General features: G+C 43.0%; 1 protein-coding gene across 1 annotated transcript in view; it reads right to left on the minus strand.

Moving 5' to 3' along the window:
- Positions 1-20,603, minus strand: part of LOC140237904 (uncharacterized) — an 86,278-nt gene that overhangs the window by 9,224 nt on the left and 56,451 nt on the right. Inside the window, exons 5-8 of the mRNA XM_072317835.1 lie at positions 13,799-13,936; positions 10,066-10,209; positions 8,632-8,714; positions 6,509-6,699 (exon numbers count right to left, since the gene is read on the minus strand). Coding sequence (XP_072173936.1) covers positions 6,509-6,699; positions 8,632-8,714; positions 10,066-10,209; positions 13,799-13,936 — 556 coding nt within the window. The remainder of the gene's footprint in view (positions 1-6,508; positions 6,700-8,631; positions 8,715-10,065; positions 10,210-13,798; positions 13,937-20,603) is intronic.

Below are 20,603 nucleotides of genomic sequence, written 5' to 3' on the forward strand. Positions count from 1 at the left end.
AACAAAATACATGTACTGGGTAGTTGTCTTGCCTTATGAATATCATTCTTTGGTCCTGTATGTGGGAAATTGTTATGAATTTCATTCTTTCTTGAAGACATGATGCATCCCTTGAGAACTTACACCAAAAACACATATATCGAATACACAACATCATCACACAGCCTATAACCAAGGAAGCATTAGCAACATCAACAAAATAGGCTTCACTACATGTTCAAGATCTAAATCACTTGTTTTTTGGTCTGGGGTGGAGGCACCAAAAAGAAGGATTTCTCCAATGCTCAACAACGTAGTCACGAGATTGCCCACACGACACCACTGACAGATACCCCAACGTCCACTCTACCTGTCAACAACTTCTTCACATGTGTTCTGTGTTCACTCTAACTTCAAATCATCTGTTTCTCAAGGTATTACAAAATGGAGGGCGGGGGAGGAAACCTCTTTGACAGTAAGAATCCCCATTTAAATCTCGACAGGAGGATCTGCACGCTGCCCTCACTTCCGGTGTTTTACACGAAAGACAGGACAGGTATTTGGCTGATGGGAGGTCTAGCACTTCGAAACCGGTCACAATCAGTGAAGGAAGAGGAAATTAACACCTGGAGGTCGAGAACAAGGAACATGAGAGAACCACCAACAGAGCGGGTGAGAACATGAGACAGATGAAAATTAGAATAAAGAACAGGTGGAGGGGAAGATGAAGATGGCAAAAAAACAAAACAAAAACACAAAAAACACAGCCATGATAACTGGGAGAGAGCTGGTGACAGGGAACTGTGGATCCTTTGCCATTGATTGGACAGAAAAGAGTTACAACTTACCAATATTAATAGGACTTGAACTGACCTACAATCCTAGCTTACACGATTCTCTTTAGGCAGATGGAGAAGTAAAACACAACTACAAAATGCAGACTTCAAATGTCATGGTTCACAAAATTTGTCACCATTAACCCTTTATCACTTTTGTCAGGGATTAATTTCTAAGTTTCAAAATACCAGTGAAAAATCTACTTGAAGCTTTTACTGGCATGGAGGATCAATCACTAAATTTTGATATCTTCTTCTCATTTTTTTTTTCTTCTGGGGGATAGGGAGAAGGTTAGTCAAAGTTGAATTCAAGAGGGAACATGTATGACTCAAAATGTCAGACTGTGCGGTAAAGGTTTATTTTAAGCTTGTTAAGATTCACTCGCATGCAACACAGTCGTCCTCATTCAAAAAAAAAAAAAGATAAAGTCATCAAAGTTGATACAGAGTCCAACAGAAGTGCATGTGTATGACGGGGGGGGGGGGGGGGGGGGATAGAATACAACATACTTGGGTAATCAAGCGCAAGGGGGTTGATGGGGAGGGGTGGCAATGGTTGGGGAAACCGCAAGCAATCCTGTACCAGGGATGGGAGAGAACAGGTGATTAAAACTTGAGGGGAACCACAGGTAAATTCAGAGATGATGTTACTGGAAAATAGGGAGGGGGGATTTAAAGCAAGGTAACCATAGGGAATCAAACAAGTTATCTGGTAATGATGATGATGATAAAGGTGGAATAAGGAGTTGGAGGAGGCAGAGGGGAAGTGGTAATGATGCGTAATGGGAATCAAAGGTCATTTAGTGCTGGAAACCGAATGAAATGAAAGGGGGGGGGGGAGCAGTGGGACTTAAAAAGGAACCACAGGTAATCAAACACGGGGGATGTTGGGGCGGTAAAAGAAGTGACGATGCTTCCTCATGGCTTCACTTCCTCACAGGACGTTTGCTATTTGGACAGGTTGGTGGCCCCAGCAGTATGTTGATTACACAGGTAACAAGAAAAAACAAACACACACAAACACACTATGAAATGGAACAAATATAGCACAGACACCCTTGTGTTCAGACACTACGTGAACCAGATATACTGGTCAATCCATCTCTGTCCAGCTTATATTTTCAAGCGTGAATACAACATTCAATAGGCCTATACATAAAAAAAAGCAAAGACCAAATGCCACAACAGAGGGATAGACAGACAGACATCTGGACAGAAAGTGACAAACAGACAGAGGCAAGAGAGATGGTCAAACCATCAGACATGAATACAGTCACGTTTTAACCCTTTAAATCAAGATATCTCAGCACCGTTGTGCATATTCCCCCAATTAGACATCTCAAAATAATGTTTCTAGAAATTTTTTGAGCAGCCTAATGTGCAACAACGTACACACAGTCTCTTACAGTGAGACACACATCCTGTGCATTCAATTAGCACGGTCCAGTGGCTGTACACCAGTGGACTTGCCAACAACCATTGCTCAATGAACACCCCAGCCCGCTGAGCCGCATCACGCTGATGACATGTGCCAAAATGTGTCTATTACCACAACAGACACCTCCTCATGTCATCCTTGAGTGATCAGCCCCCACAATGATTTCATCTTGCTGGAAAGCTGTCAAAAAAAAAAAAATCATACTTTTTTTCCCCTCTTCTCTACTTCCTCCTCTCGTCACGTCTCTTCGTTTCTTTTCTGGCTGTCTCGTGCAACGTTTTTCCGTCTTTAGCGAGAAAGACTGCATCCTAAGAACTTGAGATGGAGCCTTCTAAAGAGTCACCTGCTTTCTTGTGTATTGGCACGGGAGCCATAGCCAATACAACCCTCATCGTGACAGACGAGGCTGGAAAACTGAGAAATGCAAGTTGCCAACAGCTAATCTGATAATTAACCCCCCTATTCTCTGGTGATTATTGGAACGGGTGATAATGGGGACTGACCCCTTTGCGGGCTCTTCTTCCATTTTCCCTTTCGTGTCCTCGTTTTGTTCTGTTGTCTTTCACGTTTTCCTCTGACTCAGATCTTTCAACAGCTCGGTTATCTGTTCTGATGATTCACATTGCGGATGCCATCACTGCCTCTGATACCGTGTCTCCAAATATCAATTATTTTTAGTACAAATATGCCAAGTTGCTGCCTTTAGGCATATCTAAAGTCCTCCACACGAAACAATGAAAAAACAAGAAGACCACGAAAAACTAACGATGCACATCTTCAGTGAAAGCGTAAGCTCTGTATAGGCTTTGCAATGAGGAGTGATAACTGCTTTAACTCTTTTTTCTAATATTCCTAAAACTTTAACACACTTTAACAGACCAAATTCTCCACTTAAACATGGCTATAAAAAAGAAAGTCTTTACCAGCAAAATGCACAACAAAAGATTTAAAGTCAGTTGTACAACTATGCCATTAATGGTCAGCACACAACATTTCTAACCAGCAATGACCTGAACATCTTCTACAGCAACTGAATGACCTATCACTCTATTTCTCACACATGCAGTGCAATTTCTTTTCACACACCATCCTTTTCATGTGGCAAATGCTTACTGTATTACTGTCATTACTAAATCTTTCTTTTAGTGGGGGGGGGGGGGGACAGAAAGCTTTTAGGCACAGTCAACATCATTCAGAAATCCATTAATTAAGATGGTGGACTGGAATAACAGACTCGCTAACATCTCGAACTAGTTCTGATACAGCATCCACCAGATACACTTGTAGCATCTAATGCTAATAGGTCCCTATTGTCCCGTGACTAGCACAGTGTCGATGGCACAGTTTATTTTCCCATTGCGGCAAGAGACAATTTGAGCATTTCAATGGGCAAACTGGATACCAAACACCTGCCTTTCCTTCGCTGTTCAAAAATTCTGATGTTTTGTGCCAGAAATCTGAAGTGCAATTCAATCACAAAGATCAGGATATGTCTGACGGAAAATGCTAATTGAACTTGATGTCGCTGCATGAAGTATAGGGAAAGGGTGGAGACTCCCTGTCATATTTATTCTTTCATGTTGAGACATCATAGAATATTCACGAATCATATGTCCGTGTAAGCCGTATATAATCCTTGCATGCCCAACAACTGCCCCTGCTTTTTTTGTGCATCTGCCGCCGCGTCTTCCGTGGGCAGTGGTTCCCCGCTCGGGCTGCGCCTCCCAATTGACCTAATAGCACAGATAATTTGTGGTAATAACACACGGCCGATCGATGCCGTTACCCCAACGCCAAACGGCCGGGACACAAGTGTGGGCATGGTGACTAATTCAAGCTCTGTCAAAATAGAAATTAACACATTACGTATGCATGCAGCGGGTTGTGGCTTCTGCCTTCTTTCATTCAATTCTCTTCCATTCTTTATATTACCCCTTCTTCCATCCCCCACCCCCCCCCCAAAAAAAAAGCGTTATGTCCTATAAACTACCAGATTTGATAGGTGCTAGAAAGAAAAAAAAAGAGAGAAAAGAGAAGACGAGGGACAGTAACAACCTGGGGGCACAAAAACAGGGGACAAACAAAATCTATAGGGGTATTAAAAATGAACACTACCACGCCAGTGATAACACAAGCTAAAGCAGTAAAGGTCTTGAGGTGAGGCTTGTTAAACCATGCACCAATTTTTTTGCTTGGGCTTGTATGACCAAGGAGGTACTAGGTGAGTTCGCTTAGTAACTCCTTGGTATGACCATCTCCCTGCACTGTGCAATTCATTTCACTTTCTATGCACTACAATCAGGGAACATAACTAAGTCATTAGGCTTTCACAGAGTCACTTCATAAGAAAATACATGTACAGTCCAGCAGATATTTGGCTTATTGGAGTCCTGGGTAATTTCAATCTCACGATGCTACAATTGTATGTAACATAGATCCAAGCTCATTTGACAAAACAGAAACAAAACACTTCACGGTGGTCTATCAGTGACTTTTGTGGTTCACAGAGGCCGGTCAATGGCACCGCGAACATAGCAGCTTGTAGCTTACGTGCTTTCCCCGTCAAATTGAACACATCTAATACTCCTGTATGCTGCCCCCAACATGACCACCAAGTACAACATCCAATACCACCACCAGGGATATCAGCAACGATTGCAACAAAAACAAAAACAAACCTTCCCCTGCAATTAAATGTTGACGATTCTGTAAGACAGCTCGATAACTCATGCAAGTTCACTGGAGGGAGCTTAGCAGAGACGAATTTCATGCTTTATATCGCAGGTAGCAGATTATACAACCAAGCACAGCTGAAAAACTTTCTGGGAATCTCCACATATTTTTCCCCATTGGCAATATTCTCGATATGAATATGATTTACAATGCGGGAAGCACTTGAACATGCAAGAACAGTGTGAAATGGATTGAGGCATTTCTCGCTACATCAACATCAGCCAGTGGTTGGTGGTGGTGGAGGGGGGGGGTTAAAAAGAGGGGTAGACAGGATTAGAAAAAGAGAGAGAAAGACAGATGAGAGAAAGAAAACATGAAAGATCATTGCATCATTAATGCTGTAGAAACAGAGCTGGTGTTCTGATGACATACACGATATATCTATCCATTTTGTGCATGTATGCTTGTGAGCATGTGTTTGTATGTGAGTGTGTACGTATAGTATGCGTGTATAGTGTGTGTGTGTGTGTGTGTGTGTCAGTCTGTATGTCAGTGTGATAAGGAAAGAAGAGAATAGAAATGTGGCATGCACCAAAGGAGTAGAAGCAATCACAACAAAAACAGCACAGAAGCTACAGGTGCCCAGAAGAGTTCAAGGGACTACTGTGCAATGTTCCGTCCTGTGTGACCCTCGCAGTACAAGAATCAATCAGTGATGTTTTCCAGTCTGGGGCATTGCACACTGTCATGCAGGTTGGATATCTCCTTCAGAAGAAATGAAGACACATTTTTAAAAAAAATTAATAAGATCAGAAACTTAAAAAAAGGAAATCTTCATAGGCATTCTGTACTTTGATATTGATAATCTTACCGCTCTGGATAGCATGTTTTTGTCTGGTGTCAATAAACCTGACTAACCTGAAGCACTGGACTTTGTTGTGAGAAAGGGGGGGGGGGTGTCCTCCAATTCTTTTTCTGATCTCCTGTTGATACACAAAACTTATACATGAACACTTTCTTTTTTGGTACAGAATTAGCATATTGATATAAGGAAAAGACTTAAGGATTGTTGTTGTTGATATTTCTGAGATCATCAAACTTTCACTTCTTGAAAACGTTGGTAGGTACACACGACTGTCCCGCACTTTGTGTCTCATCCATGCATTCAAAGCTCTACCAAAATATTGACAGAAAGTGTCGTGACTGATCCAGGATACTGGATGTTTGCTGTCTGTCCTGAAGTTTTCTTTTGCGTTCTGGAGTTTTGTTTTCGTTTCGCACCTGGAGGACAGCTGAAAGGAACTCACGTGCCTACATAATCTCGAACTTTTACCAGCTGCTTCTAGACAGAGCCCAATCCATGGACTTTCCTCCACAAGTTGAGCCCATCACCAAAGCTCAGTCATAACATGACACCACTGTGCTCACCATTTTGTTCGCTCTCTTACACTCGTTTTATAAGGGATAGCATGTATACAGGAAGAGGATCGCGCATCCAGGGTCCTCTAGTACACCGGGCGCAGACGATGGATATTGTTATCTTGTTATCAATTTCGCTGCAGTGTCATAACAAGTTGCTGACGGGAGAACCCACGGCTCGGGCGGGATGTCGCCAAAACAAGAGTTCGCTCTCGGGGTGTGCTCCTCCTTCTCCCTCCCCCTCCTCCTCAGCCTCAACCCTCCCATCCCCACTTCCAGCCTTCCTCCTGGTCATCTCGGCAATATTGGCCGCATCACTTTGCAAAACACTCCCGGGAGATGGCTGGGTATAGCCTTACAAAATAAGTCAACACGAACCGGAACGTACATTCACTCGTATGAAAAATAAAAAAAAGAGAAGATATAGCGAGAGAGAGAGAGAGGGAGAAAAAAAAGAAGAAGAAGACAAACAGCAAAAGAAAAACCACAACAACAACACCAGGACAACCAAGAAACTTGCAGACATGTTGGATAGCTGTGACATTTAGGACAGACGTCATGGCACCCCCGCACCAGAAGTGTTCTTCTTGTTTGTCCTAGTCAATGCTCCCATCTTCTATCGTGCATCTCCCATTCTACATATTATACAGCATATGCCCTGATTTCTGTGATTGGAGGTGAGAGAGAGAGCGATGAGGTTTCAGTCCCCCCATTGCTTGAATAATCATACAAAAGTAATCGTCAATTGGACTAAATGATGTAGGGAGATAGAGAAGAGATGGGGGCGGTTCCCTCGTCTCATGATGAACAGGACAAACTTGCCCCAAATCCTGCTTCGCATCACTATACTATTTTTTGAACCATCTCCCATCTCCCTTTGCTGCTAGTAAAACCCAGATATATACTCTGTATGTGCATAAGTGCAGACTTTGTAGTATTCGTATAACGACTCCTCTCTTAGCCATAAGTATTCGCATAATGATTGCTCTTGTAGCCATGTTGTATGCAGCCCTAATATCTGACGAGAAATTGCTTGACATCACTCCCAAACATCTGACCAGTGATCGGTACTGCAAGCAGCAGAGGAACTTTGTAAGTTATGTGGTTAGCAGCACTTGTTGAGCTGTGTCGACTCAATACAACAAATTTACTTTTTCAGGACATACCAAGCCATGGCAGCCGCTTGAACTGAAAATTGATTCGTGAAATCTTCATTTGCCAACTGTCCTCTTACACACAGCTCTTCCAGGAAATCGAGAAGGACTTTGAGGGAAGGCTACCAACAACTACCTTTTGGCAGCAATAACCTGCTGAAGCTCCTGTGGACAGGAGAAACAGGACAACCCTTGTGGCACGATGCTATCAACGGGAGTCGCCACACGTGTCATTACGATGAGTAGACACTAAGGCACTTCCTGGGGTTATGTAACACATTTATCAAAGGGGAGACAACGCCCGCATCCCTCTCCGCCTTAAGAAACGGTGGCAGAGGCAAGACTCTGCGCTATCACCTGTCAAGCGATGACCGGTGGGCACTAAACCTTTTCCCCCCGACAAGACACCGTCCCTCGCAAACATACGGGACAAGGCCGAATTAGCTTTTCTACAAATTACTTTGACATTTGTGACAGCACGTTCAGGCAGCACCCCTCCCCCACTCCAAATCCTTACTCATATAGCGAGCTTTTAGATGAGGAATCAACAAACTCTGCCACGCCGTGATCAAACACAAGGCCGGTATTGGATGATTACCAAAATCCATGCGACATACATGTACCGGTACTCAAACTTGCTGTCGTAAATGCATGCAACACAAAAGGGGGTATGATGGACTATCCATCACATGTTCCCTTCCTTCCTGGTAAGAAAAAGGATGTCAGTGAAAGTGGATCAAGTATAAATTCCCTGTCTAAGCCTTTACCTGCACTGAGTAATATATCTGAAATCTTCTTCCTTTTCTTTTTTTTTAAAGAGAATCTGATGAAAATAAAAGACATAGCTCGGCTTTTGTGTGTATGCTTTTTTTTTAATGTATACTGGAATATGGATGCAAACTAAATGAAACCGCAGTACACGTCTGTCGTCTTCGATGTCCTATTATACCATCATCCTGTTCACAATCCATTCATCCACTTCTGTGTGTGCAGTCACTTTTCACTTGAACACATGGTTAGACAAAGACACACAACGTTATCTTCTGTACTGTATGTCTGCCACGAGAAAAAAACAACAACAAACAAGCAAAAATATACACAGCCAAAGAAGAAAATGAAAATAAAGTCTCACAGACATTTTGGCTCATTCTCAATTTCTCTCGCTCAGCCATTCCTCTGACACCAGGTGCCAAGCCGAAAATGGCCATTTCCGGCCTTGGGGAAGAGGGGTTGCAAAATAAAGACACCTTTTGCCCACAGCACACCTGGATTGTCTCCTTCCATTTACCATTCCCCTATATATTCATTTCTAGGTAGTGTAAAAAAACAAAAACAACAACAAAAAGAAATCCCAAGAAAAACAGAACAAGACAGAAATATAAAAAAGAGAAATGCCAAATCATAGGATAACGAGGGGCCTCGTAATCAGATGCTTCCTGCAATTAAGACTGACAGGGCTGCGACAACTGCTCAGAGACGGGCAGCCTTCTCCCTCTTTCTCATTGCGTACACTTTGTGTCATGGAGAACAAGGGAACTTTGTTTCCTTTACATCAACAAGCACTTGGCACAGGAACCTGAGGGTTAACAAGAAAAGAGAAAGACCCAGAAAGAGCGGACGAGAAAAAGCAAATGTTTCGTCCAAGTGAATTGGCACTTTCATGGAAAACACCTGACGGACTGGCATCACACAATTGTTAGGCAACTTGCTGCGGCTTTCCTATTCTTGCACAACACTTGGATAGAAGACGATATGAACACATGAATAGATATCATCACTGTAGAACTATGGACAAAGAAAAAACAAAATTTGTTTAGCATCCCTGGAGGTGAATATTCTCATGAAATCTGCCAGAGTTTCTGAGGGAGCTTTTGGTTCTTGCTCCCTACATGGACACAGGTTGGTAGGTAAGCTTTCATCTGATGCACTGTCCAGACTTCTGTCATATGCCATACTGAAGCACAAATACGGCACCATCCTAAAACCACTTAGAAATTCAACCATGAGCCCAGTCCAGCAGAAGAAAGTGAATAAAAATCAAAGCAACTCACAGAACTTTCGACCAGAACTTCACAGCGGACCAGCATTTCTTGCTTCTCCAACTACAAATATGGGGGCGACCATTATCGCAGGGTGTAGCATCAGTCTACATTATCACCTTTACAAATTTATGCATATTCATGACATAGAGTAGCTCTTGGTAATTTCCTCTGTGAACACTAACACTCCCAGGGCCACCATGCCAATATACCAATGACTTTGTACACAAGGAAGTTGGATATGATAACATGCACACACAAACACACACACACACACACACAGACAAACAAAAAAACAAAAAATAAAGTAAAACAAGCAGGAGGAAAAGAACAATTAATCACTCACGTTCACTTCCAATGTCATACAGGAGACGACCGTATGGCAAAGGTCTCGGATGAAAATAATGAACAGAGCAATATGATCTCTTCCAGAAATATCTTATGATCATGAAATCTTCTGTAAAACAAGACAGGGGGGGGGGGGGAGGGGGAAAGGGAATGGTTTATACACAGCATGCAGTACTCACAGTAGTCGCAGGCTCTCGAGGTGGGTGAAGAGATCGCGGGGCAGGGAAGCGATGCGGTTGCGGTTTAGCTTGAGGACCTCCAAAGATCGCAGGTAGTCCAGACTCCTCTCCTGCAGACTGCTTATACGGTTGTTCTCCAAATATCTGGCATCGTTTTGAAGATGAGATACCAAAGACGGAAGGAGGAATAGGAGGGGGAAGTAAGAGGGGAGGTAAGGAGGGGGGGGGGGAGGGGGAGAAGGCACCGAGAGAAGGAAATTGGAGATGAAGAAAGAAGAACATGGAAACCAACAAGAGAAAAGAGAATTCATATATTACATTGTTGTCAACACATGTCATAGGCCATGAAAACATTGTAAAGACATGCCTGACATTGGTACATATTGAAATCAAACAAACGACAAAAACAGAATCATTGCATTTGTGGCACATAGGATGATTACTCTGCCTTAAAACCGTCCTAAATCATTTAAGAACAGAAAGGGGACAGCAGAATGAACAATATGGCACCAAGAATTTTCCGACCGAAAGAAAACCTTCATTGTGATGATGTTACACTGTTTTGGAGATAAATTCTTCTTTTCTGAAACATGCTTGCCATTTTACATGTCACAATTCCTTTCTCTCTTTCTCTTTCTACGACTCGACTTGAGCCCAATACCCGCTCACTCCTGCTAAACAGGAGCTGCAGAGGATGCTGTGACAACCAAACATCTTTAGCAACGGACACGTGTCACCTTCAGCTTCTTTTACCTCCCCCCATAAAACGTCACTGCTTCACTCGCCATCTTTGCCCACCCTGCCCATCACAACCACTTCAATTAGTATCGGGGACCAGTCCTCAATCACCGACCGTCAGGGATCGGATCTACGGCAGTTTAACTGCCCCCACCATTTCCCGTGACAGGTGCTGATCGCTGCGATCGCATCAACTTGACTGCCAACCACTTAGGCGCATCACCCCGCATTAACCCCTCTACCACCATGTCCACCTTCCCTGGAAAGCCAAAGGAGGTAGAGTCCATATCTGAAGGGGCTCCATCAATTTCTTGCCAATACTTTGATTTGAAGATACTCCAGAGAATGAATTTTACCAAGAGAAATGTTTTTAGGTAGAAAATACACCCGACTTGGGTATACATCAAGTGAGATGTAGAACCGTCAATGGCTACTTCTACAGAGTTCATTCATCCCTTTTTGTGTCGAATCCACGAATATATGTGAGGAGACTGATCCTTGCAAACAGAACTTGCATACCATTCAATGCATGAGATACAATGTCTTGCCTGAGTTTTTCCTTAACTGCACAATATACTGCATGAGTATCATAATCAGTACGACTCTTATCATAGCCTAGAAAGAAATATTGGTGGGGGGGGGGGGGGAGGAGGAAAAATGAATCATTAAGGAGTGCTGTTGAATCCCAAAACAATGCCTGTCATTATCCCTAAGTAACAATTCATCACGGAGTCTCAGCCGTCGGCAAGCCTGAAAGGAATTCTTCATCAACAGCAAATTCAACGTAAGCATTTCATGAGTGAATTTCTCTTTGGTATGCACAGCGCGCTGCACACTCGGCCTAATGGGGACTCGCTGGGAATGGCGCTCAGTGTTTGATGTGAGCGGGCTGTGCCGACAAGACGACACATTGGGGGTCTTGTCAAAATGCTACGGCACTATTCAACGGCTTTGCTTAAGAAGTCTTAATCGAGGGGGAACTCGCTTTCTTCCTACGGCATACTCTCAAAAGAGATTTTCCTTCTTTTATTTCCTTTTTTAATTGAGTGAGAGGATGCGCAGATGAGGCTGATGACAGCTTCTCTGTCACTCAATGCATGGCTGGCTGAAAGATGACTAGTCCTTGGTTGCCATGGAAACTGGCTACCTGTCTGCCACATCTCATTAATCTGACATGTGCCTCCTTAACTCATCAATTCCAGGTATGGCTGTTCCCAAATCCTCCCCCCCCCCCCCCGGAAAAAAACCCTCTTATCCTCCCTTCTCTGGGTAATGAATTCGTCCTGCAACCGAAGGGGTAAGGATCACCAGAAGAAATACTGACAGTAAAAAAATGGGGGGGGGGGGTGAAGGAATATTAATGGAACTGGTCATGCAGAAAAGAGGAATGCCATGCATCAGCCGAGAACTGGGAAGACTCTCTGCCGACACAGAGACATTACCATTAGTTCTAGCGAACCCACAGCATCCGATTGTAATCATATGGACAAAAATAAGAAAATTGTGGCACTTCTAGAAAGTAATTCTCATTTTTTCTGAAGCATATGACTAAATTAATCTGTGTTCCACTTTCAGCCTCTTTCCTGGGTGTTTTGGTTTCATCTTCTTTCTATTTCTAGAACTTCTTTTTTCTCTTTTTTTTTGTGTGCGTGTGTACAGCTCCTTTTGCAGGTATCGGTGCACCGCACATTCCACAAATAATGTTAGCAATCAGGTCGGGATTGTGAGTCATATATTCAGCAATGATTGAAATGGGTCATACATCTCAGAAACTCCTCTGTGGTGGGAGTTTTCGGCATCGGCAGCGTGCACTACCTCACCTGCCTGCAGGCAAATGGACTCCAGTGGAAGAAAAGGGGGAAAAAAAAGAGACAGAAAAATAAAGAGAGGAGAAAAAAAAAAGAAGCAAGTGAATACGCGAGGTGTGGTTGCGTGTCCATGTCGTGCATTAGCTTAATTGCCAGACCTGGTTGTACTGTTCCCCATCTCCCTTACCCCTCCCTCACCGTAACTTCCTCTCCTGTGACATTCTCCATAATGCTCCCTTTTAGTTAAATATGGGGGGGGGGGCCTTTGTTTGTGGCATTATCTATCCCTCCTCACCATTTTGCTTTTTGTTTTGTTTCTCTCTTGTTTTCAAAGTACTGGATGACTTAATGCTCAGGTGACCAATCGTGATACTAAGACAAACAGTTGCGGAGCTAAGCGTTTTAATCCATCACCACCGGGGACTGGCTGATGCGATCCTCCCGTGTTTTGCAGCCAACATCCCCCTTCCTACCCTCCCCCCCCCCCCCTTTTGCCTCCGGCCCTTATACTACAATCCCTTCCCACCTCTTTTGCCCAGAGATGCTCTAAAAACAGCACTTCAATTTAGGAGATTGCAAGAAGGTGAGCCTGCCTCGAAATGGGATTGTGCAAATAAAAATGGATTGGAAAATGGAAAAGGGACGTCCGCCCTAAGCTGGCTGGGGACCACTCTGCGGTGTTGATGGAAATATTTGACGGAGAACTTGGTGGAGTGGAGTGCCTTCAGTAACAAAAGCCGTATTATTGACACAGGCCCTCCTGTTGAAAGTTGACCCGTGCCCCAATCTGGGGCCACACACAAACTACAACAACTCTTGTTTCGGACCCCTGCATCCACCAGCTCCGTCTTCAACCTTTAAATTGTGTCGGACGATCATGTCGTGGAGCAAAATATTTGAAGCACGAGTGCTCAGTTCCTATGGAGTACTTTAACCAACATTCAAATGTGTAACACAGTGCAAGATTTAGGTTAAAATGACCTACAACCTTGCAATGTCAAAATTCTGATGATTTGCAAAAGGCAATACAGTGATAAAGAATCACCACTCAGTCACTGTAATAGTTTCTGCTTCAGAAGTACAGTCACTGTTTGTCTGCCCGTATAGATCTTACTGCACTCTTTTGTTTCTGTTTTTTTCCTCTCATTTTTTAACATCTATTTCAGCGCTGGCGATGGAATACTTACAAGAGATGAAGCCGGTTGTCCGGTGGAAATGTGCCCGCCCTAAACTGTCCTATGCGATTGTAGCTGAGGTCCAGCATGTGTAATGACGTCAAGCCGCGCAGTGCCGCCGGACTGATGCTCGTGATTCGATTATGATGCCTGGAAGATGTAAGCACATGAAGAAAAACAAAAGAAGTCAATGTAATGTTTCACACTTGAATGTTATACATCAACAATGTGTGCCGACTAGCACGTAGGCAAAATGCATGTTTACACTACTACATGGCACTCTATCTTTTCTCTTTCATATCCCTTGTTCAGCCTTCAATAACAGAAATATCGGCAAATGCATACAACCTGAAAGTAAAAAGAAACGATGAACAGAAAAAAAAAAATGGTCACAAAAAGAGAAAAATAGTTACATCACTTTCTGCAAAAGAGGATGCACGCACTGTTGTGTTTGTTTTTGTGTGGCGCTATGTGTGTGTCTACATAAGTGTGCCTGTCTGCGCAAGTGAACACAGTTGTGTGGAATCAGAGATTAGCGAAAATGTGGTGTGTTCCGAGCTCAAAACTTGGGATTTGCGTAAATTCCCCCACAGCCTCCCTTTCCCCCAAATCTAAATCCTCCCCTACTTTGGCTCAGAATCATATCTGGCAGATGCATATCGCAGAGAAATTATTTCATGAGCGCCCGTCAGCAGTCATGCGGGACTACTTAGCGTGGACAAACTGGAGTTAATCAAGAGAGGTACTAACTAAGCCGTGATTAGAGTCTCTCTAAGTCTGGACATGTCTCAACAATCTCCTCCCCTCATCCCTATCTTGACATGACAGGATGATTTTTTTTTCTCTCTTCTCTGGATACATGCAAAGAATCAGATTTTGTGTCATCTCTCTCTCTCTCTCTCGTTTTCTCTTCAGATGACACATGAATTCCATCTCTTTTTTATCTTTGTTTAATCCTTTAAAGAGGAAAATGGACTGTTTGCTTCATCATCAGAATGCTGTGCATGATTACATTGTAGTTCGTGTTTGTCATCTCTCTGTTTTTCGGGGGGGGGGGGATGGGATGGCAAAGAGAGACTTCCAACGACTATGGAACAAGGCTGTATACTCTTTACAGAATCACGAATCTATTGGCTCTGCATTTAAGTGGGCAAAGAAATGGCAAGGTAAGAAGCAGGAGGAGAAAAGAAAAAAAAGGGGGATCCTACAAAACTAGGCAGCATCCTCATCTCGTCCCGTTTATTGATGTAAACAAAGTGACGACAACCAGATCTGACTAAGCTTCCTCGTATTTAGCTCAAGCCCCGCTCCTCTTCATTGATAACAAGTTTGCCAAGTCGAGGGCGCTGCAGTGGAGCGGCCGGCCAGCCGGGGCGGCAAAGTGCATTCCCCCTCGCAGAGTGTCTCTGAAGATTTCCCCCCTTTCACTCCTTATCTCCATTCATATCTTGACAGTTCTCTTCCCATCAGATGTGGAATTCTTCTCCTTCCCTTACTACAGGTCGGACTTAGGACCATTTTTTTTATTTCCCCTTTATGCAAATATGCCTATGGAAGACAGCAAAGATTACTGAAAAAAATATGAAGGTCACAATGATAGTGCCTTCATAATAAAAGACATTCTTGGCTGAATGAGCCCATTCATGTTCAGTATCTCACCACCATGCTCTTGTGGCTTTGAACAAAAGGGGGTGCAAGAGCCCCCCCCCCCCCCATGAATTTACGATTCTCACGTAAAGCAAAATTCACGCCTTGAAAAACCCGAGATTAATCCACCCGTATAAAAGCACACCATGCTCAGTCACCCCAATCAATAAAAAAAAAAATATATATATATATATATATGTGTACTATTACTCAACTGATTGAAAAAACCAGGTCTGTTAAGAACAAAATCTGCCAGCGCGGTAAAATCTCAGAGAAGATGGGTTATTGAAGAGGATATGGGTTAATATTTCTTCTTGCTCTGCTCTTAACACCCAATCGACATAGCCCTTTACACCACAAAGAGACTGTGGGTACCAACATATGTGGGGAAGTTTCGCCTGCCAGCATGTATGAAGAGCAGAAGATGCTATTGAATATTGCATTTCACACTCTATACCTCTGTGAAGAGCTACATCCTGAAACTTGATAATTACAGAGGAGGCAAGAAAAAAATAAACATCTAGGGAAATAAAAAAATGGAAAGTGAAAGAGAAAAATATGTACAGACAGACATTCAATGCCGAGGTGGGGAAATGAAAGAAAGAAAGATGAGAGAGAGAGAAATATGATGATAAGTGACTATTTCACTTTGTCATGTCCTCCAAATAGAGGGCATTTCCTCCTTCAGGTCATAGCCCCGGCATGGCTGTGACGTTTTTATTAACAAGAGCAAGCCTTTGAGACAGTTCTGTGGCATCAAGTCTTAATCCCATCGTGAAGATAAATACTTACTGCAACCTTACACTCTGCAATCTAAAACAAACCTATCATCAATATTATCTTTTGGAAACAATGAAAACTATACCGGAGGGGGTGGTAGGGGGTAAAAAAACAAGAAACTACAATTTGTATGACAAAGCAAAAGAAAGGCACAAGTGAGAACTAATTAAAGTGCGGATGAGAAATTCCACGGAAAAGGAGATGCCTCATTTACCCTTCGTGCACTTGGGGATCCTGAATAAGGTTCCATGTGCCCCTTTGCATGCCACACGAACCTGTGGCATCACAGGATTTGAATGCCCCGACGACAAGAAATCTGGCAATCTGTGGCAGTCACACTTAACCGGGGAGCCCTTCACAATGACAATGACAGATTACAAATGAACAGAGCTTGCCAAGTTGCAGTATGCAAGGCAGAGCAACCTGACACATCCCCACAAAATAACACTTGAATGCCATTTTTCTTTGTGCAAGTTTTGTTGTTAGGATTTTTTTTTTACAAGCGATGACCCTTCACAGCAGAAAATTGAGAATTTTCAATTTCGCAACTTCCTCTGTAATATTTGGATTACTCCATGTAGCCATGCATGAAACGCTATGTGCAGCCTGCTGGTAAGGTTTTCAATTATATAACATTTACAGTTTCATGCAGACTTTTCAGTTTTATGCCGATCATGTTCCCGAGAAAAAGAAAAAAAAAAACCCAATCTCAAGTGCAGTAACATTGTAGGTTTTCAGTCAGTATTCATGAAATAACAAGTAGATTATAGGTCAAATGTAGATGATAGATCTGAAATGCCATTATCCAGTTTGAACAGGCCTTGAATTTGACATCCTGTGTCCACCATGAAACCCCCCCCCCCCCTTCCCTATGTTGGGCACTGCTCACAGCTTTCACGCACACAATATAGCCATGAGTCTCTTTGAGACATGGCATAGGGACCCAGTTGAGAATTAAAGTAAAATTCCACATCACATTAATTTCATATCACACTTCATTTGCTTTTCTTTCTTCAAAATAAACCACAGAAAATATTGCAATCTGTCATCTCATCATTTAGAATCATATTTCTGTAGAAATGCCTCATTAAGGGCAGAGTAAGGATGCCAAATCTAACCATGCCAATTCCAAGTAAAAACCAACAAGAGAGTTGTTAAACCATGACATCGTGGGGTCGAAGAATTTGCATAGAATTATCGTGTCTTGCGAAAATATGTCAATCTATAGTGAAATTCCACAACTTTCCTATTTCCCATCCCATTTCAGTTTCTAAACTTCACCTGTTTTAAAAAGACTCCTACAACTTCTAACCAAGAGTCGACAAAGTTAGACTGAAGTTTTCCTTTAAGCAGATGCTATTGAGTAAAGTGGTGCAATGCCCAAGACGACACACACATACACACACACACACACACACACACACAAAAAGCTTCCACAAGAAAAACCAGGAAGCGTGAGTCACAGGGCTCAACAAGGCCTGATACGGCTCCGCTGCTGCCGAAGGAATTCCAGTGAGAGACTTCCATTAAACCCTTTCACCACTACGGGAAGTCCCCTCGTTCCCTGGCGAACTCCCGAACAAAGCAGTTAACTAAATGCTGGGTCCCAACGGAATGTGGCGGTCTTCATTCATACATCGCCAAGACACCTTTGCCGAACACTATTAATTCCGTAGTGAATTTTGTTCTAATTGACTTGTTACTGTATGCTTGAAAAATAACCAATGAAGAACTTGCAAAATAGACAATCCTCACAAAAGGCCTATCCCTACACAATCATCAAACAATTGTAATTACAACATGTACATCATATGTATACATATGTATATATAGGCCTATATTTTTCTCTATCCTGACAATACATCTGATCTCATACAGCTCTGAATCACATCTGTGTATTTAACCCGATGCAGACTCTACACTGATGAAGTATAGTATGCTTGTGTGAGTGAGGTTTTTTTTTTGTTGGGTTTTTTTTTTTTTTTTTGGGGGGGGGGTTGTTGTTTTGGTTGGAGGTTTGTTAAATTTTGTTTTTGTGCAAAGGTGAGTCTCTCCTCGCTTTTTTTTTTTTTTTTTTTTTTTTTTGTAACCGCTTCCTCTCCCTTTCTAATCAATTGCGGGCAGTAAGAGTGAATCACTTATCTGAGCTCTACCACGACTGCCCCATCCAAATGAATGCACGAACACTGCAGACAAAATTACAAGGGTGAAAGAACGGAGAAGACTGAGGCAGAGGCAGGGAGGAGGGCGAGAAAGAAGGGAGAGAGGGAGGGAGGGGGAGATGAAATATACCTCCTTGGGATCTGTCACTTTAGATGAAGATCACTCATCGCAATCAACAACTGCAAATAAGGAAAGGTCCACTAAAAGCTGGGTCAAGGCGGTACAAGAAATGAGGGAGAAAACGGGAGAGGACTGCTAAGTGAAACCTCCCCCCTAAACCCAGAATGTGGATCAAATAATGGGGGGAGGAATGAACGGGAGTTGAAACCCCCAAGACTCATAAGGAAAGAAAGAAAGAACCAAAGAGAGAGGGATATATATATAGAGAGAGAGAGAGAGAGAGATTGAAGAGAGGTAGAGAAAGGACGGTTACTGAGGAGGGAATGTGGAGAAAACAGGAATGGAAAGAGATGGGGATGAAAAAGGAATTGGGGCAGTTTTACAATGAACTACAGACAACGTAGGCATAGTGGCCTGTGATAGAGCCAATATTGAATTGGACTGGATGATGGGGGTGGGGGGGGGGGGAGGGGATGGGAGAAGAGAGTTCCTATGAGAGCGACGAGAGGACACCAGCTCCAACAGAGGTCATGCCATTGGCTACGTTCGTTCGCTGGCAGGTAGGAGTTCACTGAATGTACGCATCATCATCATCTCCGTCGGATGCTGGGATGTATTCAGCCCATAGTACCTTTATGGTGAGAGGCATTTCTTCTATGAGAACCTGATTTCATTTCCCAAAGCAGTGAAAGACAAGTGCACAATCACTGGGTAACCTGCATGGATTCTGGCAATGACCATATGAATGTAAAGTGCTGCAGCAGGTTATGACGTACAACTGGCGTCATAAAAATAAATAGCTGTTCCCGCCACATGACTATGATATCACTTTGAATGACGCTTCTCGGCTGTTCTGTGCTGACAGCGTAACTCCTCCAAACTTACGATACTCTTCCTGAGAAACTGGAGCTACCCAATCTAGTATGGGAGGGGCACGATGGAAGAAAAATATGATCCTATTCCTGGACATGGGACCAAAAGAGGGAAATATTCATTCATGATCGTACATGGCATGCAGCTAAGGCATTATCATAGCAAAACAGGAGGATAGAAAGAAGTTGTCCAAAAGAGGCACAAGATTTTTTGTTTTTGTTTTTGTTTTTTGTTGTTTTTTTTTTTTTGGGGGGGGGTTTAAACATCTGTGAATAAGGAGTTGGAAAAGGGTATCAACATGAAACTGAGTAGGGGATGGGGTGGGTATAAATGGGGTGGGATAATGAAGGAGATAGGGTAGCTGAAGATATATTGGTATTAGATACGCAGCTGTCTCCAAGATGACAGCCATTCTTCTCCCCAGTGGAAGGAGGTGGAATTCAGCGCCAATAGCCATGTCTGCCCGAGCAGACTCGGTGGTGTGACCTGTAAAATAGCTTGTGGCACTCTCAATTTGTACACCAATATCCATCTCATTTACAGAAGCTGAGAAATGACAGAGTGATAAAGATTTGGGGGGGGGGGGGAGGCGAGGGAGGGAGGGAAAGAAAAGGGCTGCGGAGGATAAACAAGATGAGAAATAATTCACTGAGTAATTTGTTTGAATTGCTATCCTCTTTCTCTCAATATTCACAGAAAAAGAATACCACAAAAGACAGGAATACATTCTCCCCTCCCCACTCACACACACACAATGTGTGTTCTTCCAGTTGATTACAATGAAATGGTTGCCATACCAAGACACTCAAAGGCAGAAATAACTCGTACTTGTACATAACCATTCATACACAGAGTCTCATTCAAAACGTTGTGTTTTAGGTCTCATCAACAATCAATTTTGAGAGGTTCTTTTTGTACCAACACTGAGTCCTCCCATCAAGAGAGTTATAGGATACTGAACAATACGATGTGATTCAGATCAATCACAAAACAACTGAAATGCATAGCGTGGGAAGGGGTATTTAGAGTCAAATGAGGGTTGCAGTGAGATTCTCGAGTCTACAGAATGAAGCATTCACAGCAAGAGGATACACAAATTCACAAAGATCCGCTATGAAATGGCCTAAGATAAGAACCATGGGCAGAGAGTCCACAGTGTAGGAGAAAGAAAAGAGAGAGGAAGGGGTAGGGAGGGATAACACTTTCTTTTTTATACAAGAGGAGTCTAACAGAT

Source organism: Diadema setosum, chromosome 2, assembly GCF_964275005.1.
Source record: "Diadema setosum chromosome 2, eeDiaSeto1, whole genome shotgun sequence".
In the NCBI taxonomy this organism is placed as follows: domain Eukaryota; kingdom Metazoa; phylum Echinodermata; class Echinoidea; order Diadematoida; family Diadematidae; genus Diadema; species Diadema setosum.